Source organism: Anser anser, assembly GCF_964211835.1.
Source record: "Anser anser genome assembly, chromosome: 2".
In the NCBI taxonomy this organism is placed as follows: domain Eukaryota; kingdom Metazoa; phylum Chordata; class Aves; order Anseriformes; family Anatidae; genus Anser; species Anser anser.
Window position 1 is genome coordinate 22133213 of NC_139721.1, and position 18178 is coordinate 22151390.

At 45.6% G+C, this 18178-nt stretch overlaps 1 protein-coding gene across 3 annotated transcripts in view; it reads left to right on the plus strand.

Moving 5' to 3' along the window:
* Positions 1-18178, plus strand: part of SNX31 (sorting nexin 31) — a 32212-nt gene that overhangs the window by 965 nt on the left and 13069 nt on the right. For all 3 annotated transcript variants that reach the window (XM_083822614.1, XM_083822612.1, XM_083822613.1), the window contains 3 exons: positions 5218-5332; positions 6398-6462; positions 14588-14698. In XM_083822614.1, coding sequence (XP_083678740.1) covers positions 5275-5332; positions 6398-6462; positions 14588-14698 — 234 coding nt within the window. In that variant the 5' untranslated portion in view covers positions 5218-5274. The remainder of the gene's footprint in view (positions 1-5217; positions 5333-6397; positions 6463-14587; positions 14699-18178) is intronic.

Genomic DNA, 18178 nt, shown 5'->3' on the forward strand with positions numbered 1-18178 from the left:
GCTAACCTGATCCCGCTAGCCTTTGCCAGCCCTTGGCAAAATCCTCCAAGTGAGATCCCTCCCACTCCTTCCACCAGCCTGGGTCCCCGCTAACATCCCCTCTGCGCAGCCTGAACTTAACCTCCACAGCCCTGCTTCTCTTAGCCCTGCTCCTGGCGCCGGGCTAAGTGGGTGCTCTTCTTTTTACCAGCCTCCAGTTTCAGTGACGGGACCCCCTGGGAGCAGCTCTGCCAGCCGGGGGGACCCGTCCACCTCTCCCAAATCCGTGTGCTGGCACACGCAGTTGTAGTGGCACCGCGGAAGTGTAGTCAAGAAGGGGTCAGGAGCAGGGCTACCACTGGAAGCAATGTTCGCTGAAGCGTGCTCTCGTGTCCCAGCTCTGCAATTCTTTTCCCTGTGGGAGCTCTGACAGGAATATTTTGCTTTGGTTAATGGAGCATTTCGGATAACATATCTCAAGTAATCAGCCAGCTTATTGTTTGCTTTTTCTTTAAGGCTTACTTACCATTTCTTGCTCTAGGTTTGAGCTTCATTAGTGTTCTCAGCAAAATCTTTCCCTTCTCTTTGTCCCCTGTAGCTGACAGTTTACCTTCATGATGGACTTTACAACTCATTAGCAAGTTTGTGTTTTTAATTTGTTCAAGCCTGCTGTTGGTAGCTGCCACACTTGGTCTTGGGGCTGAGCAGTGCACTTCTGTCCCTTAATTGTCCTCCCTGTAGTTATGTGAGGCTGCTTGTTTACAATTATTATGTCATTTTCTCCTTATTTTAATTGGAATATTCTGTTAACGTAGAACAATAAAGACAAAGAGGACGTCTTAAACTCCAGGACAGGGCAATTCAGCTTCCTGACCAGATCACACATAGTGGCCACAAAGCCTCATGGAAGCAACAATTCTGTGGTGGATGCAAGGCACAAACTACAGATCAGTTTTCCTCGTGGACAGATTTTTTGTATGATTATACCTGACAGTATTGCTTGAACGCTTCTCTGAAAGGTTTGTCTCTGGCCTTTGCTGGATGTGCTGCTCTATTTGTTGCACCTCTGATCGCCTTCAGTGCAGTGATTTCTAAAGCTCTGCCATTTTACCTCTAGAAGCTCCTCTTCTAAACTGCCATGCAAAACCAGAAATAAATATATTTCTTTTTTCCTGATGCCGTGCCTTACCTGTCCCTTTTCTCTTGCTGTGCCTTTGCCTCCCCTCTATCCCTTTATATATTGCGAGTGCTTGTTTGGCATTCCCAAACCCCGTTCATTGCTGCCTCCCAGGACAGTTGCTCCCTACAAAAGGACTGCCTGAAGGTAGCAACCGTTCAGGAGTCAGTAGTAGATGGCATAGCATAACAGCATGTATGAGGCCCTGGATGCACTGCTGAACGGGGAGGTGCAGCTATGCAGAGTCTGGGCCACGTTTCCTTACCCTGAGGTGCCTTATTACCAAAGGGGATTCACAGCCCTAAGCAGAGTGCCCAAGGCGAGTGGTATACAGGAAGGTGTGAACAACCAGAAGTGATATCCTAAAAGAGATCTTGCTTAGGAGTTGCTCAGGGTGGGCAGTCAGAACTGCTGAGGAGAGCAGTGCATTGCACTCGACTGAGGGTTGCCAGAAAGCGTCTGTCATGTGAGGATTCACTCCCTTGCCCATCCCATAGGAGCTGGGGCTTTGTGTTGGCTGTAAGTTGTGGCTCTGCCTTCTCCCCTTCCTCCTCTTGTTTTAGGAGCTAGGGCTTTCAGTTGTGGGAAACCCGGGTGTCCCAAACTCCGCTGTCTGAACATCTAGGTGTTAAATGCTAGCAGTAGGAAGGAAAACAGGAGGGCCAGGCTCCCTTTGCCAGGACAAATGCCATACCTGTTAGGCAGCCTTCTCTATTGTTTGCTCTTGCTAAGTCAAGACCTGTGCAGCTGCTCTCTGCAAGTGACTGGGGGCAGCTTCAGCAGGAGCGGCAGCGTCGGGCACACCTGACATTAAGTACCTTTGAGAGCTTGACAGCTTCTGCATATATTCATGTATATCTTCGGTTGTAACATGTTTTAATCATTTTTAATCTTAGAATGGTATCTCCTTATTTTTTTCTTTTTTTTTTTCCTTCTATTTAATCAGGTAACTGAAAAGGCAATGCGCAGAGCCCTGCTCACTCTATATAATCCATCTGTGACCGTTTTACAGTTACGGTGTTGCTCTGTTTTCCTGGGTTAGCAGTTTTGTTTCTGGTGCTCTGTCTGACTTTGGCATCAGCACACCGATGATGGAGTGTGGTCCTGGGTGAAAGGACTCGTCCGTACAGCATAGGCAGAACCTGTCCCAAAAGCAAACTGATGGGATTTGACCAAGTAAGAGGTGATTAATTCAATTACACTTTCAAACTGATGATGCCTCCTGCTGAGGAGGGAATAATTTACTGCAGAAAGATGAAAAAGAAACAGCACCAACTGTAGCACGTGTCTTTACTCCCCTTTTTGGAGAGATTAGCTTTTAAAGTTGTCGTACTTAGGGAAGCTGCTCTATCTGTGGCTCTTTGAGGTGGAAGTCTTGGGGGAAGAACAAATACCTCCTCTACAAGGCTGGAGCAGCCTACCTGCAAGCTGCTTGTTGTAGTCCTGTGGGCTTTCCTGCCCCTGGCTCTTGCCCTGTGGTGGGGAGCTGGCAGTGGGGCCGTGCCCGGCGCTGGGCAGCGAGGCAGGACTGGCTCAGCCTGCTGCTGTGCGGTGGTGGCAGGAGATGCACACGGTGCCTGCAAAGGAGCCGCTTGGCCAGAGATACAGGGAGGCTGAAGAATGAGAGATCTCCCCATGGACAGCCTGTGGGCAGGAGGACCTGGGAGTACGTGGCTGCTCGAGTACGTCCAGCTAAGAGACAGCTGCAGTGTGCAGGGCACCCTGGCACACGGGGCTGAGACGCGCGTCTTGTGTTGGGTGGCTTTAGGTTGGAGAAACAAACACAGACTTAAGGAAGAATGGTGTGAAGCAGATTTGGGGGAGGAGGACCTGACTCTGGCAGTGGTGTTGGCCTGGCAGGGCAGCGATGCACAGGCTGTTGGTGCCTGGCACCACCAGGTGTGGTCTTCTGTGCCTCAAGTTGTGCCAGGGGAGGTTCAGGTTGGAAATGAGGAGACATTTCTTCCCAGAAAGAGCAGTCAGGCATTGGGACAGGTTGCCCAGGGAGGTGGGGGAGTCACCGTCCCTGAGGGTGTTCAAGGAAAGGTTGGACGTGGTGCTTGGGGACATGGTTCAGTGGGTGACATTGGTGGCAGGGGGTTGGTTGGACCAGGTGATCTTGGAGGGCTTTTCCAACCTTAATGGTTCTGTGATTCTATGTTGGTGCTGGCTTGCATGTGAAATGTAGCCTGGGCTGTTGGGTCTGTTCTTCAGAACTTCAGAAACTTCAGAATTTAGGGGCATGTTTCTGTAACTCCTTGACATATGAAAAAGTCTTATTGGCAGGGAGAAGCTTCTCTTCTAGCCCTGATCCTGAGGACACACAACAGTATTTCAAGAAATTTGCCAAGCAGCCAGCACTGAGATGATTTTTTTTTTTTAATTAAAAAAAAATATATAAGCCAGAGTCTCAGTTTGTGCAGACGGGTGATAACAGATGGTGCAGCTTTGCAGGTGAGGCATGGCCTGAACAGAGAGGGAGGAGAGAGGACATCCTGGTAGTGATCGTGGCTCCAGCTCCTGGCAAATTTCTTGCTCTAGCTCCTCACTTTGCCTGCCTGTAGAACAGAGATAAATATTTTTCACTCCTGGGGGAAGATCACGTAACATGAAGGACTTTGAAGATAAAAAGCACTCTATAGCAGCTATTATTGTTAGCTTTCCATAAAACCAAAGCATGTAGTGCTATCTAACCCTTTTGTGCTGTGTATCTTGGAGCAATTCACACGTATCTAGTAATCAAGAACTCAGAAACAGCAACGTGTTGCCAATGTAGGGAAAGTCGAGCTGTGAGGGTATGCCTGACTCCTCTTCCTATCTGACAAGTGGGAGAAGGTATTGCTAATTTTTGCACAAGTAAACATTTTTTTCTTCTCCAAGCTTCAGCTGCTGGAATCATGCGAAAGACTTGGGCAGCTGGGCCCGGAGGAAGAAGTCAGCTCACAGGATTTAGTGACACTGACTGCTGAGTTGAATACTGGTGCTGAAAATTTAATTAGTAGTAATGTCTCCGCATGCTATAGGAGTGTCAGTTTACTGATAGGATGACAGATGGTTTTGATTTAGGTGAAAGAAGGTCTCCAGACAGGCTAACTGATTTTTTTTTGTTGTGTTTAGTAATGTGTATATTGGGAAAGTAAGCAGAGCTTATTCTTGTCTTGAGGTAATTTGCCTAAACAAAGTATTAGAAGTTTGAAGTAGCCTGCTCCCTTATGGCACTGTCAGAGTGAAACTCAACATCCAGCAGAATTTAGCATCACTTAACTTGAAGATGCTTGATGCAAACTTGCTGCCCCCTTTAAGAACGCAAGTTGGAAAATGTCAGAGCAGAGACTTTACACTTTCAAGTGACCAACTACTTCCCAAACCTACATTGGAAATGTCTTATGTTTTAGTACAATACTGTAATTGTGGTTTTGCAGTCCTTTCAGGTCTGTTTATAAATGAGGTAGGTTTGTACAGACATCATATTAGCCACCTAATGTAGCTGGAGGAAGAGTCAATCTTTCAAACAGTTTGTGTTTCTGACAGATTCTCTGTTTCATTGACAATATTATGTGATCTGATGAAAGACAGAAAAATAATAAAAGCCCCTGAGGTAGCAGAAGTCAGGGGCAGAACTCACCAACTTTTTTTTTTTTAATGAAGTTTTTAATCTGTAGTTCAGTGATAGGTTAAAGAGATCCTATATGGACTTATTGGAAAGAGAAGACCTCTGTAACCTTATTGTGTTTGCCAGTGAGGTGTAGTAGACCTAGCTGATAAGGTTAATACAATGCTACTTTTCTGACTTGAAGCAGGAGCTCCAAAGGAAGTGGTAAGGCTAAAAACGAGACACCCATCAAAAGAGGCTGCTCTCTTGGGCTTGTCTTCTGTTGGCTGCTCAGGCAAAGGTCCCCATTTAGCCCTTGCCATGGGCCCTGAGGGCCACCAGGGAGGTGCTGAGCAGGTATCTGCACTAGCTCAGCAACAACTCCTGTCAAAACAACAGAGCGTCAAAAGCTTCTTGGAAACTATGACCACCTTCACTGACGGAGAGTTTTCCTTTGTCTGTTTTGCAGCTGAGGCAGGTTTTTGGGAGAGCTGTACCTGCTTTCCCTCCAAAGTTTTACCTGGCGATGACCAAGTCGATGGCAGATGAGAGACGGTCTCAGCTGGAGCAGTACCTTCAGAATGGTGAGCCTGCCTGTAGCACAACCTGATCAGCTGCCACACACGGGGCTGAAACCTCTGAGGATGTGTCCCCAAACGTGACCGTAGGGTGCTTTACCTTCTACACTGAGCTGAGCAGGGACGTGCCTAAAAGGCAGGGGCTGAGTGTTGCAGCCTTCTCCTGTCCATTGATTCACCAGCTCCAGAACAGCAGCATATCATATTTTTCCTCTTAAATTCTTCTTCAGCTTTCTCAAAATACAAAGGTGCAGCTTCACACACAGCTGGCACAGGGTCAGGTGTGATAACTCGTGCCTGGGAGGAAAAAGGGGAAGGCAAAAGAGAAGACAGGCCCTTGGACTGGTGGGAGCGTAACATGGAACTGGGTTCTGAGTAAACCTCTTCCCTTCAAGGGCTGCCAGGCAGACATGATAATTATAACAAGATAAAAGAGTTTGTAGATAAATTCAATCTCAGGTGTAGTGAGCAGAGTTATAAACCAGGCCTGCAGGATCACTGGAATGTATCTCGTGAGTTTCACAGAGGCCAAGAGATTTAAAAAACAACAACAAAAATAATAATAATAATTAAAAAAAAAAAACCATACATTTTGACTACTCCCCCCCAAAAGGGTGTGTGGCAGGGGATGAGTTTAAAGTGGTTTTATAGCCTCTGGCATCAAATACTTTGTGTCAAGACTTCCAAAGCAAACTCAAGATTAGTCTGGAAAATCTTACTAAGTGAAGAAGTGATTCTCTCTCTCAATCTCTCTCTCTGTCTTGTATTCAATGGTTCCTTTTAGAGTTACTGACCATAAGCAACAATGGAGTTGAGGCCAAGAACTTTACTGTAGTCCCTCTTCAGGAGAACAGCACCATGTATATCTTGCACTGTTCATGGCTTCACAGTGATTTAACAACAGGCTTGTAAAGACAGTTGTGCAGAAACCAAAGGATGGATAAAGTAGCACTGACAGTTTAACCAGCAGTCATATTGTATACATCTAATTTTTTTCAGACAATGGCCATGTTTATTCTCTTTTGGCTAAGTCTGTCATTCTCTTTTTCTCCTTTAACTCTTGTTTTTCAGTTACTTTGGATGCAAACATTACCAAGAGTGATGTCTTCATAAACTTTTTCCGAAAGCTACAGCTGGTAAGTTTTGAGTTTTTTCAGACAAATAATTTCTTACATGAAAGAGTTGAAATGTTATCCTACCTCCTGAGTTAAAGGCTTCCTTTGCTATCTTCCTTTCCTTGTGTTCTTAGCATATCAGTCTTGTAAAGCCACGAGTTCTGGTGACAGCGTGCTCTCTGTGAAGGCTAGGTGGCAATAATAGTAGCATTGCTATTGTTTTGTCCATGTACAAACTTGCTTCTCACATGGAAAGAGCTGTTTGCTTTGTTATGTCCTGTGGCATATCTGATGAATCTTTTTTGCCTCTAAACAGTTCCCAGAAGAGTCTTTGTGAGAGCTCAATAGAGGGATTACATCCTCTCTTGGATTTTGCAACTGTAAATGCTTTTTGGTTGTGTCAGTACTTTGCGCTGATAAGTATATTGATGACTGCTGTGGAAATGTCAGGTTCTCTTATCTTGTAACTGTAGTGACGGGCATAGTCTGGCGTGTATTTGGGTTGCTGCAGCCCGGATGGCTTTTGAAATCTGCTTTAATTTGGCCCATGACATGTATGATTCTTTGGCAGGGATGGAGAGCTGGAGGAAAAGCATAGAAGGAGGGGAGAAGAGAGAATAATCATCAAATTTTATGAGCATATGTACTCTCTGCTGTAGTGCTAGCTCTGTTGTAAATGCAAAATCAGAAATCAGTCGTGATTCCTTAGGGACTTTTAGGTGTGTTCACCTGGCTTTGCAAGTGGCCAGAAGCTCTGCCTGTGCTACCCAGACACAGCCAGACAGCTGATGAGTTCAGCTAGCACAGCACGGAGCTGCAAGTAATGAGCATACTAAGAAATAGGATATTTATCCTCTGCTCTATCCTGGCCTAGCGTGTTCTGCAAGGGATGGGCACACTGCAACTCCAGCGGCACTTGGAGGAAGGGGATGGTGCTTCAGTTTTCTAGGAAGTGCATGGCATGCTGCTAGTGTTGCTGTACCCTTGCTTCCAGTGAGATTTTGTGGGGAGAGGGGAAGTTCTGAAGGCCCAAATAATAGTTCTGTGTCTGAAGGCCTCTTAACTTCTATATGCGATTAAGGTGTGGAAGGAGAGTTCAGGAAGGCTGTAGAAAATGTTGTGAAGAAATATTCCTAACAAATTCTAGAAAGATTTTCCCTATATACTTTGTAAATAAAAAGATCAAGTTTATTTACAGTCTCTTAAATTCAGATGTACCAAAGTGCTCAAGCCAGTGGATGAAAAGCCCCTTTCTCATTAAGAATTTCTTTCATGAGAAGCACTCTCTTCAGTTCTGATCCAGTGCCTGTCATAGCCCGAAAGATAACTCCAAGCCATTACCGTTGAGTCTTAATTAGTCTTGATTAAACCGATAACAGGTCCGCTACAGAAAGTTAAATCTGTCAGGAATGCCTGCAATTTTCCCTCAAACAATGCCAATTGACTTTTTCTAACAAAGTTCTGGCAAGAAGTAAGTTTTGAAAGTGCACGTTTGCAGTGTCTAAAGATGGTTTTTGTCATGGCAGCGTTGTGGATTTCTTTTAACATACCTTCACAAATGATGCTGTACATCCAGGTTTCTTTCTTTACTGCAGGCACTTCTGGTGAGGGGAGGCGACCCTTGATCAGGACGTGTGCAGGACTTATTTGACTTACAGTTATGTGCATGCTTATTAAGGCAAGTGATGATTGTGCTGCCAAAAGCCGTCAGTTATTTAGCAGATTTCAAGGTAGGCACTGAATTATACCTTAAATGTTAGTGCCAGGTCAGTACATTCTCGAGACATAAAATTAACCCAAATTTCTGATCCACAGTACAATGGATTTTCATACACAACGTCTAAGCTTCCTGCTTGGCAAAGACAGTAGTTCTCCGGCTTTTTCAGTTTACAATTTCAACTTACAATTGTCGTGCTTTCACAAATTACTGCTTCATAATACAAATAGCAGCAGCGCTTTGTGTTCTTTCATTATGGCAAAGAACAAACTGCTAAGAGAGATCAAAAGATCAAATAACTTTGCGAAAGACATGAGCGCATCCACTGTCATTAGCTGTGCACAGTGCCTTTAATTGGTGCAGCAGACGTTTGAATAAGTATTCATTTTGGCTATTAAGGAATCTCATTCAACAGGCTGGCTTCGTTGTGCGTGTTCCCGTAGCTACTAGTATATTAAGGGACTTGTGAAACGTTTTATGGCAGAGTGACAAAGTTTCCGTAACAGTTTTGAAAGACGTGAAATTTGTCTTTAAAGCACCTCTGCATTGTGCTTTCCTTCTCTGCTGTTGAAGACGTGTAGGCAGCGCTTAGTGCCCTACGCGTTCCTTAGGAGTGAACGCAGTGAGAGTTTGTGTTGCTGCTACAGAGTGCTAAAACCAGGCAATCCCCTCAATCTTGCTCTGTTTGTTACATCGCAAGAGGGATGATTAATCAAGGATTCAATAAAACATCAGGAACGTGATGAAACAGCAGGCTCCCTTTCCATCAGTGATGTGGGCTGGCTCTGGCTCTACCTGGAGCAAGTTAATGCACACTTGTACAAGCAGCCTGCCAGCTGATGTGGGAGAAGTGGCAGAGAGACCCCACTGCAGGTGATGAGGAGTGGGACTTGGTCCGTGACTTCTCTGCCCCCCGCAGCTATTTATTGAGCACAGGTCTGGCTGCAAGTAAAAACACTGCTGCTTTTATAATGCGAGGCTTCGGTTTAAATAGAATAAGAAGATAGATTGATTTTTTTAGGCAAGATCTAGTCTAGCATACTGCTGACTTTTTTTCACCTTCACTTCTCTATTTCATTAGAGCTGTCCTCTCAGTCTGTTAGTGCTTGCAGAAGCTTCATTTTCTTGGCTTGTCTTAGCAGCATTTAGCTTCTAGCTGAAGCTGTTTGTATGTATATTTAGTCACTGGCTAAAATAGAAGATGCAAAGGGAAAAAAAAAAAAAAGCTGAACTTGAGGCCTTTTTGGTTTTTGCCCTGTGTTTTACTTCAGAACGGGGTTGTGAAGGGTGTGCCAAGACCCACAGAGTGGGAGTGCTGTGTGGGGACCACAGCTGACACAGTGCTGGAGGTGACATATCTGCATTCAGTATCATGCCAACCTGCTGCATTCCCCTGACCATGTCTAGCAGGGCGAACTTTTCAAGCGGAGACAAGCCCATGCAGTTTAACCCTGCCTTCCAGGCCCTCGTTTTTGCTCAGCACCAGTTGCATAGGTTGTCACAGTTTGCTCCTGATAGCAGGCATGTTGTGGCTGTCTCACCAGCAGCCTGATCTTCCGGGGGGACCCTCAGGGGACCGCAGGGCTCCTGGTGCTCGTGGAAGCAGCTTTGGATAATGGATGCTTTGCTCAAAACAAGCATCACCGAAAGATTAACCAGCACCACTGTGTAGTCCAGTTGAATAACCAGACTCATAATGTGCCACCCTTACCCTCTCCTCGTCTTGGCTCTGAAAACTTGGCCAGTGACCAAGCCGGAGAGACAGATTCAGTATATATCCTGCTGCCTCCAGCCCCTAATGACAAAAGGCACAGTTCTTGCAGGAAGTCATTAACGTTAACAAGATGAGACCTTTGTGGCTGTGTCGCTTCCTGCTCTTTTTCATCAGGAGAAAGTATGGGCAGGTGTGTACATCCCTATCAGCCTCGTTTTAATGCAGACCATCTCTATCCCTGAGTGTAATCCGAGAGCACGATCTGTCTCTGCGTTGGACATCCGTGGATTAATGCGATATATTCGGGGTGCGGCTGGGAGTGCAGCCAGTCATTATGCATTTCTGAAAAACACTGAGACCTCTTCCCCTGGTTTGGAGCTGGTGATCACCTCTTCCAGCCTGTGCTGCTGGTAAGCAGCAGTCTTTAGCATGAACAAAAGTATTCAGGTGCTGCCAAAAACACAGATGGAAAGTTTCTGAGTACTTGAGCAAATACAGCCAAACAGTGCCTGATAACAGGCAAAGCAGTGTTCCTACGTGGTCCTTTATCAAAGGACTCCAACATAAGGCAGTTCTCCTTCCTGGGAGCAAGCGTGAGGCCAGGGATTAAATACTTGAGGGAGATGTGGTGAGCATGCTGTTGGGAGTGTATGTAAAACGTAACCCAGAAATCTGCAGTTGTTACCAGGAGTCAAAGCTGTTCTGATCACGGGCTGCATTTTCTTAGGTAGAGCCCCTGTCTCTGACCAGGCAGCCGCTGTTTCCTTGAGGGATTGTAATGCACTCGCTGTTTGTGCACACAGTGGGGGAACGCACACGTGTAACATATTCCTCTGTACTCACCCTCAGTAAGTCACAAATATATTTGGATTTGTATGCGCACAAATAGAAGTCAGGCTGAGCATCTCCAATCTCAGTACTACTCTAAAAATGTTATTCCTTATCAAATCAGGCTGGGCTTCTTATTTATGAACTTCCATTTCAAAAGTGCAGCTGGCCAGAAATCTGAATTTCATGTGGGAAGTCCCTGTACTTTCCAGTCTTTGCTGTATGCTGTGGTGAGGATGTCTCTAGTATAGAAAGTTCTGAAGAACTTTAATTCAAAGATGTCTGTTTTATTTTTGTTTCAATGTTAAGATTCAATTCAGTTTCCTAACCTGCTGTTCTTTACAAAGATATTGTGCTTAAGAGCCTTAATACATGCCCTTTCTCCTTTTATGGACCATGCTTCTTAGATGAGCAGCAAAGCCCTTGAGACCTTGAAGAGGGTTCGGCTTAGTGCTGACTTCTGTTAAAAGAGAATCATTTAACTTTGTTTTCTGGGGAGAAAACTAGGAGGAAAGTGTTGTTTTTTGGTTTTGTTTCCTGTGGGGAAACTATACAATAGGCATTTTTTTGCAAAACTTTTCTTTCCATCTAAACCAAACCCCAGAGAAAATCCCAAATCCCTGAGCAGCTCTGTATGATTTTGTATTACATTAATGATGGAGCTGTGCTTCAGCCTCCTGGGGTAGGCAAGTGGGGAGCAGGCAGCAGTTCAGGTGTCTCAGGAGATTTTACCACAGGTAACAGTGGCAGCAGTAGGGGAAGATTCGAATAAGCAGTATTAAGGAATGCAAGAAATGCAATTCTCATTACACGGCAAGTTTCCTGAATTTCAGGACCAAAAGTGTAGGAAATGTGGAGAGTACTACTGGACGTGTACAGCTGCCAAAATACAATAATTTTTCTTAGATGTCGGAGCCTGATGCAAGCAGATGGAAGCAAGAGCTGATGCTTTTTCTAAAACTAAAACAGCAGTTTGGGAGAAGATCTGAACCTTTCTGATTCACTGCTGCAAGCTTCTTTCAAAAGTATTTCTCTGACCATTTTGGAAGTGGTTGTAACTGCCATGTGCCCTCCCTAAATGGATTGTCACTAACGCTGATAAGCACTCTTCCCTTCATATGTGCTTTAAACTTATTCTGGATTCTTTTATGTTGTTTTAGGGACATGTCTGTATTTGTCTTTCTTGATTTAATACTGTCTTCTGCCTTACAGACTGCACTGTTTCCTCCTTTTGTTTTTATGTAAGTAATTTTTTGGTCTTAACAATACCTTGCTGATAAGGGGCTAAACACAAATATTTATAACACTGAACAATGTGCAGTGTTTCTGGCATGGGCAATTTTGCTTTCTGGGGTAAAACATATGATAAAGGGGGGAAAAATGCCCAAACTCAACAGTTTAAGATAATTCTTCTGATTTTCTGTGCTATAGACATGGTAAGAGAATATTATCAAAAGTTAGAGATAAGGAAGTAGGGAATTTGTCCCTAGGACCATGAGATGAAGCTGTGCCTGTAGTTTGGTGTGCAGTCATACATGAGAAATTAAAGCAGATGCAAAAGAAGACTGTGGAAACCACTAGCCTAAGTATTAAGCAGAAATCCTTAATGAGACTATTCTGGATGGAATTGAGATTTTCTTTTCTCTAATGAGTCATTTATTGTAGATCCTCAAATTAATCTGCTTACCAATACGCTGCATGGTGTTCTTGGAGAATTCAAGCTGTTTGGAAGCAGCTCAAAGTTTGGATCGTGCTTTTCTCCTGTCCCTTATCACTGCGGAGCAGTGAGGTGGCAAACAGGGTGGTGCAAGGTGTGACTCCCTCTCCGAGTGGCAGAAGGGTAAAGTGATGTTAGCCACTCTGACCATGGGCTGCCACAGTGGCCGAGGTGGCTTGTACCCAGGCTGTGAGAGCAGCAGCGGTGAGGATCTGGTAGAAGGAGATGCTTTAAGTCCTCTGTGTCCTCTGGGTTCCAACGTTAGCAGCCAGACCCACACCCAGAAGCGCATACTGCAGTGTATGGTGAGCCTTCGCTTTTGCAAAATTTGTTCCTTCCAGTTTGAGGAAAATGGTTAATTCCTCGGGTAAGCAGAGGAGGTGACCACTGATGTGTGAGACTATTATATCTCCACAAAAGCAAAGTACTGCTTCTTTTAATTAAGAGGAATGACCAGTCCTGTTTCCTGGTAAGAAGGAAATTAGTTTGGGAATAAAGAGTAAATCTGAGTGGATCTTCAGAAGGACTTCCGACAGGGCATTGGCTAATGCCCTCAGAAGTAGTTCTCTTGTTTTTTAATGCATGCGAACAGATGCATATGCATCTGAAATAACTGGGTGAGATACTGGGTATTAGGAAAATCTGTGGAAAGTCTGTTTAAATAAGAATGTTTTGTTGTGTTTTTTTTTCCCTTGACATATATCTTTTTACAAACTTTTGTTAACATATTCTTAATAGACGTTCTGGAAGACAATACCTTTTATTTGCATTTGATCTTATTTAAGAGTTATTTCAAGGTAACTTCTGTTTGCATTTGGCTTATTTAAGTTATTTCAAGGTAACTGAAGAGTATGGTATTTCTGACCCAAAATAGTGATGAATCTGTGAAGTGAGTTGACTGGACACTCTCCAGGGTACCCAAAGGGGGATGGATAATGGAGCACACAGCACAAATGTCAGTCCTGCCACCAGCTCCTGCTGACATGTCAGGGGTCAGGAGAGGCTGCTATGTACAGGCACCATGAAGCTTGCAGCAAGATACCAAGAGTATTTGACACCTAATAGCTCCCAGGGAGTTTTCTGTATCCTCCATCAGCTAGCAGAGGTGGATATGAGAAATTAAAATTTAATGTTGCGTGCAGTACGTGCAATTACAGTATTTTCCTCCACTTCGAATCTCAAGGGAAGTATTTCTCCTTACTTAATAAAAATGCTCGAAGGGCCATTGTTGTCCTCTGATACAGGGCAGTCAACAGGAAAAGGAGCTGCAGCAATGAGTTTCTGCCACCTCATCCAGACACATCCCCAAGGGAATTCTCAAACTAGTGTCCCTCCTCTTGCAACAAGTAAGCCTGAGTTCTCATGCATAGCATGGCACGGGGCTTTCTGAGTTTGAGCTATGGAAAATCATCTAGAGAGTGGAGAACACACCATTCCCATGTGCTACCTTACCGTTAGAAATATGTGCCTTACTTCCAGTCCAACCGTGTCTACCATCTGCTGACAGCCAATGGATCTGGCTTCTGTGTGTTCTCCGGATTGCAAATCACGTTTTTCTTATGTCTAGACATAAGAAAGACCTCTGAGGTCGCTTATTTAGGTCGTGAGAAAACAGGCCTCATAGTGCTTTTGGGTTTCTTCTTTGCATCCCCTCCCCATTTGTGGTGTTCTTGAACCCTGGGCTCTGGTACTGCACAGTATTCCAGTGGCAGTGGTTCTGTTGTATTAGGATATCATAACCTCGTTAATCTCACTTGAGGTTTTCCTATTTGCAGGTACAGGGCTGCATTTTTCCTTGTGGCAAGATTGAGGCTTTGAATATTCACATATAGCTGTTTATCCACCTCCCCTTCTTAGTCTCTCTGCTTCCTAGGATAGTGACTATATTGTTCCTACAGACACAGGCATGAAGTAACCCATGCTCAGCTTAACATCAAAATGACCCTCCCTTGATTCTGCAATATCTTCCCACTGGCTATTCTTCATGATTGTTTTTTTTTGTTTGTCGTCTGCAAGCTCTAGCAGTAATTTCAGTAACTTATTGTTTAGTAAAGAGTGATTTTAATTGCTAATTTTGCTGGAGTAAATAGAGAAATGGAGCATCAGCATCTTCAGAAGCACGCCAGCAATATGGGAAGCAGTAAAACAATGTTCTGTTTCTACCTAACAGGCTACATTTAAGATCCAAACCCAGAGAGCATTTCTGGATGTTTACCTTGCTGATGGCAGCAGTATTACTCTTGATATCCAGACATCAGACACTGCAGAAAGAATATTACAGGTAATGGGTTTCTAGAATTGTGTGGAAATTTTCCATTTGTGAGAAGTGGGCAAAAATGAAGATCATTTCAGTCAAGAAAGAGTAAAACTCCCTATCTGAGGAAGTACAATAATACATTCTGTGGGTTTTGAGGGTTCTGTTGTGCTGGGGGTGTTCCTGATTTTGCAGGTGAACACTGGTTCTTATGCTTATTCATAAATATATCTCCCTAATGTTATGTTCCCTCTCCTTCTGTGGCATTTTGCTGTCAATTTAGTTTCCTTCGTTTATGATAGAATCAGAAAATAATTTTTATTTTTCCTTTTGGTGGACACGGGGTGTTCAAGGAAAGGTTGGACTTGGTGCTTAGGGACATGGTTTAGTGGGTGATTTTGGTAGTAGGGTGATGGTTGGAGCAGATGATCTTGGAGGTCTCTTCCAACCTTCGTGAAGGTTGCAAAGAAAAAAGGGACCCTCAGCCCACCCAACCCTCCCCCATCCATGTGAGGGCATCTTCCAGGCCGCTCCCAACACAGCCACCTTTGGCCATGTGTGGGCCACTCCATCACAGAGCCTTGCTGAGGTCACAGTGGCCACCACTGCCCTGCCTTTGCTCTGGGCCCTATAAAACAGGACCCCTGCAGCTGTCCCACCACTCGCTGAGCTTCTAGGCCCTCTGACAGCCATCTTGTGTGGCAGGAAGACGACTAGAAACAGCAAGGCGAGCAGCAGGCCTCCTCGGTGTGAGGACAGCTGTGCAGTCCAAGGAAGCACCGAGAAGGAACGCACCTAACGAGAAGAAGTGTCGTGGGCAGAGGGAAAGCGCCTGCAGCACAACTGACACCAGTGCTCGAGGGACCTCTGGCGCGCAGCCCACAGACACTTGCAGGCGGTACCATTGGCACCGCGATGACGCGGGGAACAGGCCGGCCCCTCACACATACAGCGACAGGGGACCTGGGCCTAACCACTGGCACAACGGTGGCATGGGGCAAAGGCAGGAGCGCCAGGCAGACATCCACAGGGAGCAGAGGCATGCCAATCGTCCAGAATACAGTGTGGGACCCAGCCATTGCCATAAAACAGATGGCAACATTGAACCCATGCATGCAAATCAGCTGGACAGTGGCATGGGACCAAAGCATGGAACTGGACGACCCCCTGCTTCAGCACCCTGGCCTGAAAACATCCCTGATGGAAGGCATCCTGTTTGGGCAGTCCTGGGCAAGGACTGGCTTGTCCTTCTGCCAAACACCATGGAGCCCATGGAGATGGATCCACCAGATGTGGAGGAATCAATGGAAGTGGATCCACCTCGGCCAGAGCAGACCTGGAACTACCCCGGCAGGTCTTTGCTACCTGTCTTCCGAGCGCTCAAACAGCATCGCAGCAGTGCCCGGCGAGCTCCCTACTCATCTCGCAGGCTCCATCCCAAGCATTAGCCTGGAGCCACCAAACACCACGGAAATTCTGTGGCCTCACCTGCAAGATGTCCCGGCACTAAAGAACTCTGTTGCCGATTCTCAGGGGTTGTGTGAGCGCTTCTTTCTCATCCCCCAGTCCATGTGTGAGAGGTGGCATCTCCTGCACAGAACCTGGAGGAAGAGCACAAGAGAGGACCCAGCTTCCTTCGGGCTGCTGCTCTGGGGTGACAGGAGGAGTCCCCAAGGGTCACCATGTGCCTTTAACATTTGTGAAAATAGACTTAGGGGTGAAAATAGTAGTGTGTAAGCGATTAGGGGTGAAAATAGTAGTGTGTAAGCGATTATGGGTGGCTAATTTCTTATATTAGGAGTGAGTTTCTGTATCTGAGTGATTGGTAACGACTGACATGGAGAAGGCTGAGGTACTCAGCAACTTCTTTGCCTCCGTCTGCACTGCTACTTGGGCTTCCCAAGTCTTTTGTTTCCCTGAACCCGTAGATAGAGGCTGGGGGAGCAAAGTCCCATAATAATAATAATAATGATAGTAGTACTACTACTAATAATGTGTACAAAACAAGTGATGCACAATGCAATTGCTCACCCCCTGCTGACCGATGCCCAGCCTATCCCCCAGCAGCTGGTCCCGTCCCCACCCCCCCGGCCAGCCCACCCCATATTAATTGTTCCGCATGACACCATGTGGTATGGAATACCCATTTGGCCAGATGGGGTCAGCTGTCCTGGGTCTGTCCCCTCCCAGCTCCTCCTGCACCCCCAGCCTCCTCGCTGGCAGGGCAGTGTCAGAAGCTGAAAAGTCCTTGACTCAATGTAAGCACTACTCTTCAACAATTAAAACAATCAGGAGACATTGCCTCTCAGAAAGAGCAGTCAGGCACTGGGACGGGTTGCCCAGGGAGGTGGTGGAGTCACCGTCCTTGGGGGTGTTCAAGGAAAGGTTGGACGTGGTGCTTGGGGACATGGTTTAGTGGGTAACATTGGCGGTATGGTGATGGTTGGACCAGATGATCTTGGAGGTCTTTTCCAACCTTAATGATTCTGTGATTTTGGCAGAGTTTAGGTGAGAGAGCTTGAACTCTGTAGTAAAAAGTGATGGCCTAGTCTTGGCTTAAGTCTTAAGTAGTACGCTGTTGTGAAACGTTACTGTGCAATTAGAAAGTCTTGGCTTTTCTGCATGCTTCTCCTTTACTTGTTCTGTGTCCCCTGACGTTTACTTGTGAAACTGCGACTTCCTTTGCAATATTGGCACGATTCTAGCACTGTGGCTCTGGGATGTCTGTAACAGCTGTTGTGACCCATATAGTAAACAATTGCTAGTTAAATTGTGAAGCTAGTAGCAACCAAATGTTGACACAACTGGCTGGCTCATGCTTGAAAATTCCTGCTGGGTTTCCTTCCCCATACCTGGAGAGGAGGAGCAACAGTGGTTGTGCACACTGTAAGTACGTGTGTGTATGTGTGCACGGGCAAGGTTGAAGCCTCATCCTTGGTTCCTCCCATTCCCTAATCGTAGCAGCAATAATCGCTGCCCTCCTCCAAGCTGCTAGGTATTAGCCCGTCTGCAGAGTACACACCATCCGTGCATGGTTATCGTGAGCTGGATAAGGCAGGGTAACCTGTTGCTGTGTGAAGGCAGCTGGCTTTGTTCTGCCATGGGGTTTGCATCTCCCGGGGCAATGCTGGGACCGGTTCTTCCAGGGGAAGGGAAGTGTCAGAGCCGGCCTTAGACCCTGCAAGAGGAGACTTGTGGAGGCTGAGAGTCGGGTGGGAGATGCTGAAGGCAAAAAAGTGTTGGAGGCAGCAAGGAGATAGGAATTTTGATTTGGGGAAGAGGGAAGTTGGTGCTAATAGGGTGGAAGAAGTAAGGAGACATTTCAGGCAGGAAATTTGCATAAGGACCTTGAGTAAGGAAAGGATTTGCCAATACGCTTTAAAAACGCTAATAATTTGGGCTTGATAACCTTGTTAATTTTACAGTGGATCAAGGTAATTTCAAAGCCAGACAGCAACATTGTACATTGCTTTGTATATTGCATTTATAGAGGCTTAACGTTTTTGT